This window comes from Pongo abelii, chromosome 8 (assembly GCF_028885655.2).
Source record: "Pongo abelii isolate AG06213 chromosome 8, NHGRI_mPonAbe1-v2.0_pri, whole genome shotgun sequence".
Classification (NCBI taxonomy): Eukaryota; Metazoa; Chordata; class Mammalia; order Primates; family Hominidae; genus Pongo; species Pongo abelii.
In genome coordinates this window covers 8,605,529-8,623,625 of record NC_071993.2, presented here as the reverse complement: position 1 = coordinate 8,623,625, position 18,097 = coordinate 8,605,529, and the positions used below count along the sequence as shown (strand labels likewise).

Below are 18,097 nucleotides of genomic sequence, written 5' to 3'. Positions count from 1 at the left end.
CTCCTGGGTTCAAATGATTCTCCTGCCTTAGCCTCCCGAGTCATGAGACTACAGATGCATGCTACCACGCCCAGCTAATTTTTGTGTTTTTCAGTAGAGACGGGGTTTCATCATGTTGGCCAGGATGGTCTCGATCTCTTCACCTCGTGATCCGCCAGCCTCGGCCTCCCAAAGTGCTGGGATTACAGGTGTGAGCCACCATGCCCGGCCTCTTCTGTTATTTCTATGTGGCCTTTCTGCAGAACTAAAAATACACTGAAGTTCCCCACTTCAACTCTCTAATTCTGTTTCAATTAGCAGACAGAGTTCTGATTCCTTCCATGGAAACTAAGGGAGTTCATCTCTTGGAAGTTGCATTCTGCTAGTGAATTGCACAATGCAGTACAAAAAAAAAATGCATTGTGCTCCTAAGTGTTTGTGTCTTTAGTATTAATAGCAATTTGTTCATAAGAACAAGAAAAAAAACCTCCACGCACTGGCACAACCAGAGTCTGATTTCATTCCAGCAACTAACAACGACAACAACAACAACAACAAAAGCAAAGCCCTTTTTTTTCGGTTTAATTAAATTCTTTCAAGCCATGTGGAGCAATACTGCTGGGTAGATCTTGTAAGAAGAGATAATTAAAACACAAACAAACCAGTTCTTTCATTTGGAATAGCAGCGACTGCACATGGCTGAGGACAGCTAGCCCTAACAAAATCCCAAAGGATTCTTAGTATGCAAACCCAGTCAGCTTTAGAAACAGGTTCAGCAGTTTGTTATAGAGCTAGAAACCCCTTCACACTGGGAATCGGGCGGGATATCTTTGGAAAGTCAGACTTTTTGTGAGACTTCGCCAAGGAGCTGGGCAAATGAAATGATGCCTTTGGCAACAGGCTCTCAGCAGACTCATGGGTCTCAAAAAAGAGCTTTCTCATTCTGCAGTCTTGAGCTGAAGTCAGGCAATCAGGAATCTCTAGGCCTTTTCAAAGGAGAATTAAAGTGAAAGGAGAGAAAAATGTTTTCATACTCATAAGTGTATTTTCCCCAAAATGCTAGTAGAAGCTGTTTTCAGAATCCACGTGTTATATATTCTGATTGGAAGTGATATCTAAATCTCGCCACACTATCTGTGATGTTTCTAGGGGACTGTCCATAGAGTTGACAACCTTATTAAATGTAGTAAAGTGTACTGACCTTGTGAATTCTCTGTGATAACTTAGAGATAACACAGCATTTGGAGTAAGATCCACCAAAATTAGAACCATGCCTTCTCATGTGACCTTGGCAAAGTCACAATACTTTCTGAGCATTCATCTTCTCTTGAAGGTAAAGACAAGGATAGCTGGTCTTAAAGCAGATGTTTGTCATGCCAAACTCCTGTGGTCCAACTGACTTCAGTGCAGCTGTGATGGACAGTTCTTGACTTGTTTAAAAGTGTCCTATCTTGAGCCTGACATGGTGGCTCACACCTATAATCCCAACACTTTAAGAGACAGAGTTGGGAGGATAGCTTGAGGCCAAGAGTTTGAGACCAGCCTGGACAACATAGTGAGACACACCCCCCAACTAAAAAAAAAAAATGGCCAGCATGATGGTTCACACCTGTAGTCCCACCTAGTTTGGAGGCTGAGGGGGGAGGATCCCTTGAGCTCAGGAGTTGAAGGCTGCAGTGAGCCATGATCACACCACTGCACTCCAGCCTGGGTAACAGTGTGAGACCGTATCTTGAAAAGAAAAAAAAAAAAAAAAAGGTGTTCATCCTTGGACATAAGCCCTTGTATCTATGACTTCTCTGCCTCCTGGCTTTCTCTGAAGGTTTTGGAGGCTGCTCAGTTCACGCACAAGCACAGCCTATTCCCCCTATGGGGGAACTAATGACCCCTCCCTGGGCAACCCTGAACCAGCGCAGGACAGAAATCAGGGGACAAATGCCCTGCCTCCCAGTTCTCCGGTAGGACAATTCTGACGTGGTTTTTCAGTGGCCTTTTTTCCTGTACCTGTTCTATTCTATACTCCCTCACTTACAACTCTTGGGATCAATTCCCAAGAGAATGAACTACTGGCACCCAAGGGTCTTGCTTTGTCACGCAGACCCAAGTGAGTTCTGTCATCCAGGCTGCAGTGGTGCAACCCTGGCTCACTGCAGCCTCAAACCCCTGAGCTCAAGCGATTCTCCCACCTTGGCCTCTTGTTTCAGATTCTACTTTAGAAGAGACAGACTGGGATGTTTCTTAGTCCTTTCTCCATACTTGTTGCATGGGTTAAATAGGATAACAAATAGAAAGACTTCTTTGCAGACTCTAAATGTATGGACAAATGTTAGTTAAAATATTAAAAGTGTTTCTCGCTATTATTGGCATCTAAGTTTAAACTGAAAACGTTGATTGTTACTATTTTGTGAGTTATTTCTGTGACAAACATGTTGTACTTGTCAGATTTATAATAAACACATTTGGGGCACTAAAATATGTGGCACTATAGAAAAAAATGAGTGAACAGATTTGGTGGATAGAATTACCCACATCCTATCAGGCTTCTGTAACTTCATTCTTGTTTTTTTTTTGTTGTTGTTTGTTTTGTTTTGTTTTGTTTGTTTTTTGAGACAGAGTTTCACCCATGTCACCCAGGCTGGAGTGCAATGGCGTGATCTCGGCTTACTGCAACCTCCACCTCCCAGGTTCAAGCGATTCTCCCGCCTCAGCCTCCTGAGTAGCTGGGATTACAGGCACCCCCCACCATGCCCGGCTAATTTTTGTATTTTTTGTAGAGATGGAGTTTCACCACGTTGGCCAGACTGGTCTTGAACTCCTGACCTCAGGCGAACCGCCCACCTCAGCCTCCCACAAGTGCTGGGATTACAGGCATGAGCCACCGTGCCCGGCCCTGTAACTTCATTCTTGTGTGGCAGGTCCCCAGAAAGTCTGTCCTGGCCTCATTCTCCCATCTAATTCCTACTTATCCTTCAACTCTCAACTCCTTCATTCATTCATTCATTCATATGCCAGTGTTTCTTGAGCATTGCTATATGCCAAATTTAAGTATGCTTGAGCTGGGGTGCAATGGTGCAATCTCGGCTGACTGCAACCTTCACCTCCTAGGTTCAACTGATTCTCCTGTCTCAGTCTCCCGAGTAGCTGGGATTACAGGAATGTGCCACCACGCCCGGCTAATTTTTTGTATTTTTAGTAGAGACAGGTTTTCACCATGTTAGTTAAGCTGGTCTCGAACTCCTGACCTCAGATGATCTGCCCCCTTCGGCCTCCCAAAGTGCTGGGATTACAGGCGTGAGTCACAGTGCCCGGCCAAGTCATTATTTTTCTAGCAACTTTATTGTGAACCCATCTAAACCATGCTTTTGGTATACTATCCTCATGTTTTTTTGGCACATAACAGAAGCCACTAAAAAATTTTAAGGTGAGTAATTTTAGCTATTACCTACAGCCTCACTCCTAGGCTAAAATGAAAGTAAGTCTGAGGCCACAGTCTGCCATATACGTGGTTATTTATTACATACTTTTTATTAGCAAGTATATTGGTTTACAGGGACTACCATCACAAAGTAACACAGACTGGGTGGCTTAAACAACAGAAATTTATTTTCTCACTGTTCTGGAGGCTGGAAGTCTTATTTTAAGTTGTCAGTAGGCTTGAATTCACTGTGAGTTCTCTCTCTTTGGCTTGGGGATGGCCACCTTCTCTCTGTGTCCTCACAGGGTTGTCTCTGTGTCCTAATCTCTTCTTACAAGGACATCAGTCCCATTGTTTATTTGGATATGACCTCACTTTGCCATAATTACCTTTTAAATGCCTAATTTCTAAATACAGGCGCATTCTGAGTTCCTGGAGGTTAGGACTTCAATATATAAATTTGGGGGAGGGACACAATTTAGCCCAAAACAGCAAGTAGAAGAACAGTGTGGACACTCCATTGTGTAAGTTTGCTGAGGACCTAGCTCTCCATCCTTCTAGATACTCTGACCTCACTGCTTGAAAGATCCATTGAAGGCTGACACAGGAACATTTCAAAGGCAGCCTGCTGTCACTCTTGTTGGCACCAGACAACCAGAAATCCTTTTAAGGAATGGAGCCTTAGAGAATGATTTAGGAACTTTAGGAGAACATTCCTAACGATAAAGTCTAGGCTTTATTGGATTCTATAACTTATTCTCGCAAGTGTGAAGGGCATCTAAAGTATTTTGGCCAGTCCACATAACCTTAATTTCCCCAAGAGCCTGTTTCTAACATCCATCATGCTAATTACAAACCTACTCATTTCCCAGTAAAACCCATCCCTGCTGTTTACTTGGCTCAATAGCAGAGCTCAGGTCCTGACTAAGATTTTTTCTGAAGACAGGGTCTCGCTCTGTTGCCCAGGCAGGAGTGCAGTAGTTCTATCATAGCGCACTGCAGCCTTAAATCCCTGGGTTCAAGCAGTCCTCCTGCCACAGTCTCCCAAGTAGCTGGGACTCTAGGCATGGGCCAGCATGCCCAGCTAATTTTTTTTCATTTTTTGTAGAGACAAGGTCTCCCTCTGTTGCCCAGGCTGACTAAGATATTGATGGGTGAAGTACACCATACTGGCTTCCCGTAGAGTATAGCTTTTCTGATTCTATAACCAGATTTCTGATTCTATAACCAGATTTCTGATTCTATAACCAATTCCAGCTAACCAGCCCCAAAGTGTGAATGTTCAATTACAGTGACCAACAGCCGCCAGAGTTGAAGTTTAAATGAACCAGCGCATTCCTAAGACCGAGTAGGCACATCTTTGCATAGGTGCATCACAGAACACCACTCTTCAGGCATTCTTTCCATCCTAAATTCTACCAACCTGTTGCGCATCTTGTCGTTTTTGACCATGCTGTCCCTCAATCTGGCAGACTCAGCTTTTCGCTGGTACTTACTCCTACACACCTTCCCAAGCCCAGCTGAAATATCTCTGAGTCAGCGATTCCATTCCTGAATCCGCAGCCAAATGAATTTGCCTATTGTCCTCATTCATACTACCCTGTACTTTTTCTCGGCATGCATAAGACAACTTCCATCAATTATTTGTTTGTTACATGTCAGTCAACCATGAGGGTTCATGAGAGCAGAAGCTATGTCAGTTTTTCTCACCATTGTAATCCCAGGGCCTGACATTTATTAATTCTCATAGTTGTCCACTAAGTCCATAGATGTTATTTGAGCACCTACTATGTGCCAGAAGTGAAAAGACATGTCCCTGTCTTCATGGAACTTACTGTCTGCTAAGGAAGAGGACATCTATACACGTATAAAGACTGCCTCTGACCTCAGCCCATAGGGTGGTCAGTCCTCCGACCCTCTTATCTAAATCATATCTGTCGCACTGTCTGGTGTTTATTTACTTGCCTCTCTCCTCCACTGGACAGTAAGTTTGAAAGGGGAGACATTTTGGGGTTTGTTTCTTTGTCCCCACTATTTGGCTTGAATGCTAAACACTTGGTAGGTACTCAGTAGGTGTTTGTTAGATAAAATTCAAAGTCACATATCACGGTGCTGGGATATCTGGTCATTGCAATAAATCTATCAAGAAAACACTGAATTGCTGGGCACAGTGGCTCATGCCTGTAATCCCAGCATTTTGCATCACTTGAGGTCAGGATTTCGAGACCACCCTGGCCAACATGGTGAAACCCTGTCTCTACAAAAAAAAATACAATTAGCCGGGCATGGTGGGGGGCACCTTTAATCCCAGCTACTCAGGAGGCTGAGGCAGGAGAATCACTGGAACCAAGGAGGCAGAGGTTGCAGTGAGCCGAGATCACGCCACTGCACTCCAGCCTAGGTGACAGAGTGAGTCTCAAATAAATAAATAAATAAAAGCACTGAATTTAGGAATGATATCTCTCACCATCTTTTTTTTCTTTTTATTGACTTTTTTTTACATTTCCACTGGAAGTGTCCATTCACAAATGCAGACATAACGAGTAAATTAATTTAAGTGAACCAAGACACTAACATTTGCAAAAGGCTCCCAAAAGTATCTGTTTCCATTGGCGAATGCATCCTGACAGACTCTGAATGAAAAATTTGGACTGGGACATACTTAACTTCAACTGGAAAGAACGTCTCCTCTTAACAATTAAGACGGCGGTTTGCCCAACTCCCAAAACTTACCTGCCAGATCATTTGTTAATGCCTGAAATTATACCATTAAAAATTCATCCCTTTGGTCTAAGGCTCAGTTCCCTGCTAAAATGCAAATGTCCCTGGGAAAGACCACACTTAAAATAGTGAAGTTCATTTATCCCTAACTCTTGTCTCAATGTTTAAATAGAGAAAAGAAAAGATGTGATACTCAAACTACATGAAAGAAAAGTCTCTAGTAAAAAAAATATATAAATAAATAAATACAAAATCTGGATGTGCTAAATCGACAGGACACTTTTTCCTAAACTTTACCCTGAAGCAAATTTGGAACATATGATTGAGCTAGGCAATGCAATCTTACTAGGCCTACATGTGGAGAATAGGAAAAAAAAAAAAAAAAAAAGATGAGAAAATCTTTCTTGAAACACTTCTTGATGTTTCTGTCATTACTGACCCAATCATAATAAACAGCTGATAATCTCAAAGTAAACTGCTTCTGATGTCTGTTGCTTAATAGTAAGCTGCTATAGTTAGCATTACTACATAAATCATTTTGTTCCTGGCCAACACTGGAATTACAGAACCCAAAAGGGCTATAGGAGGTTCTCCTAGGTAATTAATACATTTAGCTGAGTCAGTGCTGAATTAAATACTTGATGATGAGATATAAAACCTAGGAGCCAACCAACCACATATGACCAAAAGAGAATCACCCGTGATTGCCTCAGAAAATCAATGTACCGAATATCCTATTCAAATTGCATCTTGAGGCTTGAAGAAGAAAGCTGAGTACAACGTCACTAAGGGCTGGGTGCAATGGCTCATGCTTGTAATCCTAGAACTTTGGGAGGCCAAGGTGGGAGAATCACTTGAGCTTAAAAAATTAGAGTCAAGCTTGGGCAAAACAGTGAGATATCATCTCCAAAACATTAAAAAATCAAAAAATTAGCCTGGCATGGTGGCATGCACCTGTAATCCCAGCTACTTGGGAGGCCAATGCAGGAGGCTTGCATGAACCCAGGAGTTAAAGACCAGCCTTGGCAACACAGTGAGACCCCATCTCTATTTATTTAAAAAAAAATAATAAAGCCATTAAGATGATTAGAAAGGAAGTTACCTGTAACCTCATTAGAGGACTTTCCCTCGATTCCATTCCCTCTCCTAGCTAAAAAGGGACAATGTCATATTCCTTCCTACTCTTCCTATGCGTGCGTCTTTTCCTTCCCTTGCAGATAGAGATGGCCACCATGAATGCTGGGTGCTCTGCTGAACCTGCTCCACACCCAGTCTTCTCCAACTGAGGCCAAGTCTCCAGACTAAGGCTTCCCAGGGCACGACCGTGTGTCTGTGCCACAAGGTAATGGTTAAACGGAGTATAGGCCACACAAGGTGTCAGCAGCATGGAACACGAGCAGTAGATAGCCGCTCTGCACCCTCAGTCTCTGTTGAACAAGAAATGCTTACTGTGGTGATGCCTCACAGTAAGGTAATACAGTTTTAAATTTTCTGTTCTCAAGACAAATTGATTGTTGATGTAAAAGCTCCAGACTTTGAGGAGGCCATATTCATGAAAATCTATTATTTAAGGGACAAGGCTGAGAAACTATATTTATGTATCATAAAAGCCTTGATTAAGATAAAGCTATTACTTAAACAAATAGCTTAGGCTTGAGGATAGGAAAATTAACATACACATTAGTGTTATTAATACACAGCAACCTGAGACTAAGCCTTCATAGCGGCGAATGAATTACATCAGGTCAAAGTAACCCAATTTGCCAGTTTGCTATCATAATGCCAGCAGAATAGCAGGTCTCGTGCTTCTAGGTGCCCACTAGGTATTTTGAACACTTATTTAAGCCAGTCACAAATTAGACCACTTAAGTTCTCATTCAAGTTTGATTTAACTACAGTTGAGTGGGAATGATTGTAATTTCTTACCTCCCAAAACCATCAGGTCTAATAACATACATAAATTGATTTTTTTACAATTTGTTAAGTAAATTCAGGCAACAGCCACTTAGTAATGACATCATAGCATTTTTCAGGTGGTAAGATCATTCTGTTCCCAAAGAAAAATAAAACAGTTGCCCTCCTCCAGGTCCCAGGGCCCTTTCCTTCTGCCTTTTAATCCAGAGTAGTTCTACTTTCTAATGCCCAAAGCACCCGCTTCTCACCTTCCTCCCGTGGCCCCACCTGCCCATTGATGTTTTCATGTTACCCCTGCCCTCTCCAGTCAAAAGGAGAAACTTTAACAACCCAGGACTATTTTAGACCAAGACTAAGGTATGTGTGCCTTAATATGCCACTCCTTCTAGAATGTTTGGAGTTGAAAACACTCTGGACCCCACTGGCCATCTTCTGGTGGGAACTGGGGGGATTCATGGATACACAGGAATCCCATCACATGGCAGGAATTGCTAGAGGAGTGATATGGTTTGGCTGTGTCCCTACCCAAATCTCATCTCGAATTGTAGTTCCCATAATCGCCACATGTCTTGGGAGGGACCAGGTGGAGATAATTGAATCATGTGGGCAGTTTCCCCCACCCTGTTCTTGTGATAGTGAGTAAGTTATCACGAGATCTGATGGTTTTATAAGGGGCTTGCCTCTTTGGTGAGCTCTCATTCTTCTCCTTCCTGCCACCATGTGAAGAAGTACATGTTTGCTTCCCCTTCTGCCATGATTGTAAGTTTCCTGAGGCCTCCCCAGCCATACTGAACTGTGAGTCAATTAAACCTCTTTCCTTTATAAATTACCCGATCTCAGGTATGTCTTTATTAGCAGCATGAGAATTGACTAATACAAGGTGTTTTCACAGAGATCATTTCATCTAATACTCAAAATGACTCTTTTCAGTCACCCTGAACATCTCTCTTTTCAGAGGTTAAATAAATTTGCTAAAAACACGTATCCAATAAATACTAGCTTCAGGACTCCAACCTGAGTCTACCTGACTCTCACTCTACTGCTTACAGACTTTTTGCTATGCCAAGCTTAACTCCAGTGAATCTCTAATGGGAGAATGTTAGCCATGGTCCACAAAAGTGAGTGATATTGTTGATCGATTGAGTCCCCTGAGTGGCAGTAAGTCACCACCCCTGCATCTCTGCTTGAGGCTGTCTTTCCCTGCTTGTGTGTTTTCTTTACCACTTTTGAGCTTCAATGCTTTTCCCATTCCAACCTAGACCTGTGTTTTTTAAATCCATCATTATTCAGTCATTCTTTAGAGTGGAAATCCTCTCAAGACCTCAAGGCACCGTATAGAAAAATATTGCATAATGAACAATAAACATTTTGATTACCAGGAGGGCACACATAAGAAAGCTGCGTTCTTTCTTTCTTCTAGTCCTAGGGGAAGAAGGGGAGTTTTAAGAAGCTGAAATGGGCTCTTTTCCCTTAGCTCCCACCAGTCTCCCTCTCACTCCTACTGAATATGAAGCCTCCACTGGACAGATTTTCCTACTTGGTTCCCCCAGATGCCAACCTAGTAAAATGTAGATCTATTGCTTTACCAACATCTAGAGGATATTCCCCTGTCCCCAACCATAAGTCTTCACTGCTTCTCCAAATTAATTTAAAACATCAAGGAAACAACACATGAGCCCTCCAGGAGGCAATTAATGTGTCTCGTTAGAGCAAGCTGTCGGATGCCACCTACCTGACTGTTTGAGTTGCCTTGTTGACTGTCTCTAGCCAGATCAGAGGCAAAGCAAGAAGGGACATTAAACCCAACATGGACCACAGTGCATAGAGACATAAGCATGAAGATGAGTGGAGTGAACAGTAGAGACTGTTCCAACGTGTCTTCAGTAACCAGGCATTATGGTTCAATTGTATCTCCCTCCCCACCCCAAAAATATGGGTACACTGGAGTCCTAATCCCAAGTACCTTCATATGTGACCTTATCTAGAGATACGGTGTCTCTACAGAAGTAATCAAGTGAAAACGTGGTCATTAAGGTGTCCACAATATGGACAATATGACCATCCCTATGATGCATGTCCTTACAGAAAGGGAAAATTTGGACACAGAGACAGACATGCATAAAGAGAAGACGATGTGAACAGTCACAGGGAGAAAGAAGATAGCCATTTACAACCCAAGGAAAGACGCCTGGAACAGACCCATCCCTCACACCCTTCAGAAGGAACCAACCCTGCCAACGCCTTGATCTTAGACTTCAGCCTCCAGAACTAAGAGACAATTACTTTCTGTTGCCTAAGCACCCCAAGCCTGTGATACATTGTTACAGCAGCTCCAGCAAACTAATGTACCAAGACACTAAGTTAACATAACTGGACAGTCGGTGAGTGCTCTCAAACCCTGAAATTATATTATATTCCCAATTCAAAAAGAATAATGGAGGGTAAATCCTCCAGCCCATTAAATAGTGTTCCTATCCTAGGAGAATGGGGTAAAGAGTGTAATTTATCCCAAGATCACAAGTTAGATGTTAGCTCCCCTATTGGGGGGCAGGGGTATAACTATGCAAAAGAGTTTGGAAACCAAAATCCACTTAAAATAAAAGCTTGTACATTATAAGAAGCATATATTCCTACATCAATGCTATAGTTTGATTCCACCAGAGAGTGGGTGGGGAAAAGACAGGAGGAGGGCAGGGGATGTACTCAGACTGCTCATGGGGTCAACACTTCCTAGAGGGCCCGGAAGACAGCAGCAGGTTTGTTTACAACCGGCCTGGGAATGGGAATCCCTCCAATGGCAATTCAATGTTTTTTTCTTCCTCTAAATTGTGTGTCACTTTAGTTAGTATCAAAGGTGGGCTGGTAGGAGGTGGGGCAGATAACCCAAGTAATGAATTCGAGTACCTTGGAGGAAATATTTTACTGTTATTTTACCAGCAAATTATTCTTCATGTGGGAATCTCCTTTGGGAGCCAGAGTCTGTGGAGGAGAGAGGTAAAAAGGTAGCTCTGCTCTCTATGTGAGTCCCCAGGCCACTCTGTCGAAAGGTGCTCTGGGATTACAGTGTGGACTGAGAGTCACAATCCCCAGTGTATTTGTTGGACAGTGACCTTCATTAGTTTCAGAACCTAGTCTGGAAGTTGCTTAATCTAACAAGGATGATATTATTGAGTTGTGTCTTAAGACCATTGGCTGCAAAGTATGTTATATGCAAAGCAACTGCTGGCCGGACACGGTGGCTCACATCTGTAATCCCAGCACTTTGGGAGGCCAAGGTGGGAGGTTCACTTGAGGCCAGGAGTTCAAGACCAGCCTGGGCAACAAAGTAAGACCCCCTTCTCTACAAAAAAAAATCAAAAAATTAGCCTGGAGTGGTGGTGCACACCTGCAGTCCCAGCTACATGGCTGAAATGGGAGGATCTCCTGAGTCCAGGAGGTTGAGGCTGCAGTGAGCCATGATCATACCACTGCACTGCAGCCTGGGCTGCAGAGTGCGACTCTGTCTCAAAAAAAAATAAAATCAAAAACAAAAAAAAAGTAAACAAAAAACAAAAAATAAAACACAGAGTAATTGCTAAGCAAATAGCAAACAAAGGAACTCTGATGAACCCTTCCAGTTATTCCTCTTACATAGTCACTTTATGTAAAGGGGTGTATTCACTTTACACAATGTGATACTTACCCCTCTCTCTGTTCTTATCTATTGGGCCCTGTATTTGTTTCCTGGGGCTGCTATAACAAATTACCACAAACTTGGTGGCTTAAAGTAACAGAAACGTATTAGCTCATGGCTCTGGAAAACAGAAGTACCACATCAAGCTGCTGGCAGAACCTCACTCCTTCCAGGGGCTCTAGGGGAGAATCAATTCCTTGTCTTTTCCAACTTTGGGTGGCTGCAGGTGTCCTTGGCTCATGGCCACATCACTCCAATCCCTGCCTCCATATGCACCTTGCCTTCTTCTCTGTGTGGGTGTCTATCTAATCTCCCTCCACCTGTCTCATAAGGAAACACACAAGTGCATTTAGAGTCCCCCTGGATAATCCGATGCAAGCTCTTCTAAAGACCCTTATCTTCTGCTCAAGACCCACATCTTCTCAAGACCCTTATCTTCTATCTCAAGACCCACATCTTCTGTTATTTAAGGTGATATTCACTCTTTTGCCATATTCACAGGTTCTGAGAGTTAGGAATTGAGTATAACTTTGGGAGACCTTTTCTTTTTTCTGCCTATTACAGGTCCAAACCACCAGCCTCTTAGGTTAACTTTTGGAAGCTTATCTTTTGAAGGTCATCAATGTAATGTTTATTTCAACGCTAGTCCCAGACCTCATGCAAAACTGCATTTAAGACTTGAAAGATTGAGACTTCACTGTTGACTTGAGTCACAGTCCTCCTTTTTTTCCTGTTTGTTTATAATATTTGGCCAGCTTTTTTTTTTTCAAAAAGTAAAAATATTAGTTCTCAACCATCTTGAGATCTGATAAGGGTAGTAAGAGAAACCAAGTCTTCAATCCTCATTTGTACTCTTTCTTTTAGATTAACCAGCGTTCTGGTCAAGGATATAAAAGCACATTTATAAGATGCCTTAGCCTTAGAAAAATTCGTACAAAGCTGTGTATTTTTCTCCTCAGTTGCCAGGACTATAACTGAGCTCTACATCTAAGTGTACACTTTCCATGTTTTCATATACCGAGGGGCTTTAATGTTCATATATTATTTTTCTCTGAAAACATTATTATTGTACACATTTTTCTCTCTTTTGCTATTTTTTTGTTGGCCTCAGTCACCCCAATCGTTTTCTTTCTAAAACTACACAGCACCAGAGAACAAACTGAAGAGAAATAAGAACTTCTAAAAGTACTCCGGAAAAAAAAATTAACTCTAAAATTGATCTTACAGTTTTGCAAAAGGTGATATTTGGGGGAATGATAGTGACTTGATCTAATATTTGAATAAATACTATCTGGCATTGAGCATAATTTCAGATTTGTTACCAAGAAATGAATACATATGTATATTTTTTCTGGTAATTCAGAGAATGTTTTAAATATGATATAGATATGTAAATGTATTTAGAAGTGTCGTTCAAGACCAAGAATCATTTGCTACACTTGGAGTGGCAAGGCTTTAGAAAGTCAGTGATGCTCAACCCTAGCTGTATATTAAAATCTTCTCAGAGCTTTTTAAAAAAATACCAGTGCCTGGACTCCACCCCAAAACAATCAAATCAGAATTTCTGGGAGTAGGGGTGGTGTTGTTGCTGTTGTCATTCCAAATCCTGCAGATGATTCTAATCGTGGAGTGTATGTTGGGAATACAGATTCAGTATTCCTTGTACTGATGAGGAAATCAAGACCTACGGAATGAGGTGATCTGCCTGCTTTCTGCCTATGGATGTGACCAAGAATACCAAAAGAAAAGGCTGCAAATAAGCAGCAAGAAATAGTAAATAATTTAAGATAAAATTATTGTAGAGAGGAGCAAGGGAGACTGCCAGCAGCAGCAGAAATGGCTCTCTGGCTGCCAAGGGTGAGGATTGTGAAAATGTAAATCCTGCTTAAATCCTTTATCGCCCGACTGTGTGCATACCAGCAAGCCGGCTTTAGAAAAATATATCTATGAAACTGCTTCCTAAAAGTTTGAGGTTTGCGGGAAGCAGGGCAAGAGAGCAAACTCTGAAATTCCAGAACTGGCTAGTTAAGGAATAAAAGCTGAAGAATCTCCATAGAAAGTAATTTCACCGTGTTAACTATCTTTGTGCTTATTTGTATTGTTTTTAAGTTTTACTGTAATTTGTGTATATTCTTATGAGAGTTGGTGAGTTGAAATATTTATCATCTGATGACAATTATTACAAATTTCCTGTCACCATTTTCCATAGTCTTATTGTCATCATTCCTGCAAACAAAAGAAAAAAACTAAAAATTATTTTAAATTGATTAATGTCAATTTTGTTACACGAACTTTTTCCCTTGGATGGAACAAATCACTTGATTATTACTCGATTCATATCAAAATAAGCTGTAAATTCCAGTTTATTTTTCTTTTCCCTGGTTTCTCCCCTGGCCCGCTATTCTCAGGAACTTTCATCCAAGGTTTTGATGTGCTAATTTGCTCATCAGTACCCACTAGCCTTCCTTGGTTTAATTAATAAATATTTCCTGTTGACAAAGGAAGGGGAAACAGAAGTCTAATTCATGAATTTGATCATTGTGTTTCTCCCCACTGTGACCCTCACTTGAAATTGGTCTTGAGTCTTATCAGCCGCTCCATTTTAGGCCTTGTCATTTGCATATCAAATATATCATTGTAAGCAGGCTGCTCGCAGCCCTGGCCTGCAGACAGTTACAGAACCAGCTGCCCACTGGAGGGGCAGGGAAACATCTGTAAACCCACTGTGATTACAGGAGAAGAATGAGAACAGAGGACTGTCCTACTCTCCTCTTCAGAGTCTCTCCTCCAGAAAGCCAGGTCTTCTGGTACCCTGTTGTCATACACTTGGCATACGTATTTATTTACTTACGGAATTTTTAATCTGAGTATTTACTCTTCTGAAATTAGAATGATAACACAAGATGCTCTAAACCTTCAACTTGACTTTCTCATCTTCAAAATCTCACCTAGCCACTAAGGATACTTTAGCAGATCCTAATAGGGACATAACTCAAAAGCATTATCATTACAGAGAATTAGGATACGTCGGAATGATCTGACTTCACTATATTAGCTGACTTCAATATAGCTTCCCTTGAAACCATTTTGTTTTCTCTCAGTTAAGGACAGGCTGATGGTGGCTACTGACTCAAATTAAGTCCCCCCGCCTCCTTTTTTTAGAACTTAGGAAGCTGGTTTACAAAATTACTAGCAGCACCGTAATTCTATTCCCATTCTTCATGTTTGACCTGCCCACATTTTTCAATCCACCCCCTTCCTAGAATTCACCTGTTATTGTTTACATATACAATATGTAAGATTGTTTGTAAGATTCCTCAGATGTAATATGCAAACCTCTGGCAGGGTGAAAGATGTTTCAAAGATTTTAGAATTATGTTCCTAAGCTGTTTTATTCATATGACCCACATATCTGAAGAGCGCTTTAGAGATGTGATCTCAGGCACTTGAAAACACAATAACCAACCAAGAGCCAGCCCTAAGGCTGATGTCTAGTTTTTTTCTTTTTTCTTCATTTTTTTTTTTTTTTGAGATAGAGTCTCACTCTGTTGCCCAGGCTGGAGTGCAGTGGCGTGATCTCGGCTCACTGCAACCTCCACCTTCCGGGTTCAAGTGATTCTCTGGCCTCAGCCCCCCAAATAGCTGGGACTACAGGTGCCCACCACCACACCCGGCTAATTTTTGTATTTTTGGTAGAGACAGGGTTTCGCCATATTGGCCAGGTTGGTCTCAAACTCCTGACCTTGTGATCCACCTGCCTCGGCCTCCCAAAGTACTGGGATTACAGGCATGAGCCACCACGGCCAGCCTGATGTCTAGCTTTTAGGAGGTCCATGCACAGCCCTGGAAGCAGGAGTAAGAGGAAAATAATGCCATGGACTATATTGATTATTTGCTTAGAAGTGGCAATATTAGAGTGGAAAGATACATGTCGGTTCTATTCACTGTGCTGAATGAATTAGGCAGGAGTATTGAAAACAAAATACTGTGGTTCTTTATCTCAGGCACTATTATCTAGTGCACTATTATGTGGCATAGTGGCAAGAGCACTCCATTTGGAGGCTGAAGATCTGAGTTTTATTTCAATTTTGCCACCAATTAAACATCTGCCATTTGAGCAAGTTTCATTCTATGTGTGGACATCCATTTCTCCATCTGCAATAAGAGACTCTCAGATTTCTGAACATGCATTAAACTGTGAACCTCAGAAATGTTACCAAGTGCTCCTCAAAAAAGATTTATGGACCAAGAAGCAGCTTCTCTGCTCCTTCTGGAATCTCTGCCTGGTTCAGCCCGCCTGCTTCCACTCCTGCCTCCACCATATCCATCAGCGTGACCCAGAAGTCCTACAAGGTGTCCACCTCTGGCCCCCAGACCTTCAGCAGCCTCTCCTACACAAGTGGGCCCAGTGCCCGCATCAGCTCCTTGAGCTTCTCCGGAGTGGGCATCCTCAGTTTCCAGGGTGGCCTGGGTGTAGGCTATGGTGTGGCCAGCGGCATGGGAGGCATCACTGCCGTCACAGTCAAACAGAGCCTGCTGAGCCCCCTTAATCTGGAGGTGGTCCCCAACATCCAGGCCGTGCGCACCCAGGAGAAGGAACAGATCGAGACCCTCAACAAGTTTGCCTCCTTCATCAACAAGGTACGGTTCCTGGAGCAGCAGAACAAGATGCTGGAGACCAAGTGGAGCCTCCTGCAGGAGCAGAAGACGGCTCAGAGCAACATGCACATGTTGGAGAGCTACATCAACAACCTTAGGCAGCAGCTGGAGACTCTAGGCCGGGAGAAGCCAAAACTGGAGGCGGAGCTTGGCAACATGCTGGTGGTGGAGGACTTCAAGAACAAGTATGAGGATGAGATCAATAAGGGTACAGAGATGGAGAATGAATTTGTCCTCATCAAGAAGGATGTGGATGAAGCTTACATAAACAAGGTAGAGCTGGAGTCTGGCCTCGAAGGGCTGACTGAGGAGATCAACTTCCTCAAGCAGCTGTATGAAGAGGAGATCCCGGATCTGCAGTCCCAGATTTCGGACACTTCTGTAGCGCTGTCCATGGACAACAGCCACTCCCTGGACATGGAAAGCATCATCGCTGAGGTCAAGATGCAGTACGAGGAGATCGCCAACCACAGCCGGGCTGAGGCTGAGAGCATGGACCAGATCAAGTATGAGGAGCTTCAGACCCTGGCTGGGAAGTACGGGGATCACCTGCGGAGTACAAAGACTGAGATCTCCAAGATGAACCGGAACATCAGCTGGCCCCAGGCTGAGATTGAGGGCCTCAAAGGCCAGAAGGCTTCCCTGGAGGCCGCCATCGCAAATGCGGAGCAGCGTGGGGAGCTGGCCGTTAAGGAGGCCAACACCAAGGTGTCTGAGCTGGAGGCCGCCCTGCAGCGGGTCAAGCAGGACATGGCGTGGCAGCAGCGTGAGTACCAGGAGCTGATGAACGAACGTCAAGCTGGCCCTGGACATCGAGATCGCCACCTACAGGAAGCTGCTGGAGGGCGAGGAGAGCCGGCTGGAGTCTGGGATGCAGAACGTGAGTATCCATAGGAAGACCACTAGCGGCTATGCAGGTGGTCTGAGCTCAGCCTGTGGGGGCCTCACAAGCCCCGGCCTCAGCTACGCCGTGGGCTGCAGCTTTGGCTCTGGCGCCGGCTCCAACTCCTTCAGCCGCACCAGCTCCCCGAGGGCCGTGGTTGTAAGGAAGATCGAGACCCGCGATGGGAAGCTGGTGTCCGAGTCCTCTGACGTCCTGTCCAAGTGAACGGCTGCGGCAGCACCTCCCAGCCTGCCCCTCCTGCGGCTGCCCCAAAGCCCGGGAGGGAGGCCGCTGTGCAGGGGAGCGCAGGGAAAGGGAGACCCACCTGAGGCTCAGCCCACCCGCGGGCGAGGTTACTGCCTGGTGACCCCCCTTGCCGGTGCCTCCAGCTACAAAACAATTCAATTGCTTTTCCACCACTCCCCCCCGCCCCGCCCCAAAATAAAACCTCAGCTAGCTCTGGGTGAAAGAAGAAAGACAGAAAGGGAGAGAGGGAGGGAGGGAGGGAGGGAGGGAAGGAAGGAAGGGAAGGAAGGAAGGAAGGAAGGAGGGAAGGAAGGAAGAAAAAAAAGAAAAGAAAAGAAAAAATTATGTGGCCAGAGTTTTTGAGGATCACAGTGTTACATACATATGTACGCTTTCTCAGAGATTCACAATAAACTTTAGCATACCAAATGCCTCCATGAGACATTCTAATAAAGCTTTACAACAAACACCAATTTAACTGTTTAGTGTTTCCCAAATATATTTTATCAAGAATCCTACGTGTGTTCTAAACAGCTTGGGCAGCACTGGACAAGATTTCCTAAGGGCCTTCCAGCTCTAATTGGTCCCACTCCTGGTCAAGTTTGTC

The 18,097-nt window shown here is 43.5% G+C and overlaps 1 protein-coding gene across 1 annotated transcript in view; it reads left to right on the top strand.

The window, feature by feature from the left end:
• Positions 1 to 17,469, top strand: part of LOC129048407 (keratin, type II cytoskeletal 8-like) — a 42,093-nt gene extending 24,624 nt beyond the window's left edge. Inside the window, 2 exon segments of the mRNA XM_054523120.1 lie at positions 15,939 to 17,150; positions 17,152 to 17,469. Of these exon segments, the coding sequence (XP_054379095.1) occupies positions 15,939 to 17,150; positions 17,152 to 17,469 (1,530 nt within the window).
• Positions 17,470 to 18,097: the final 628 nt, after the last annotated feature.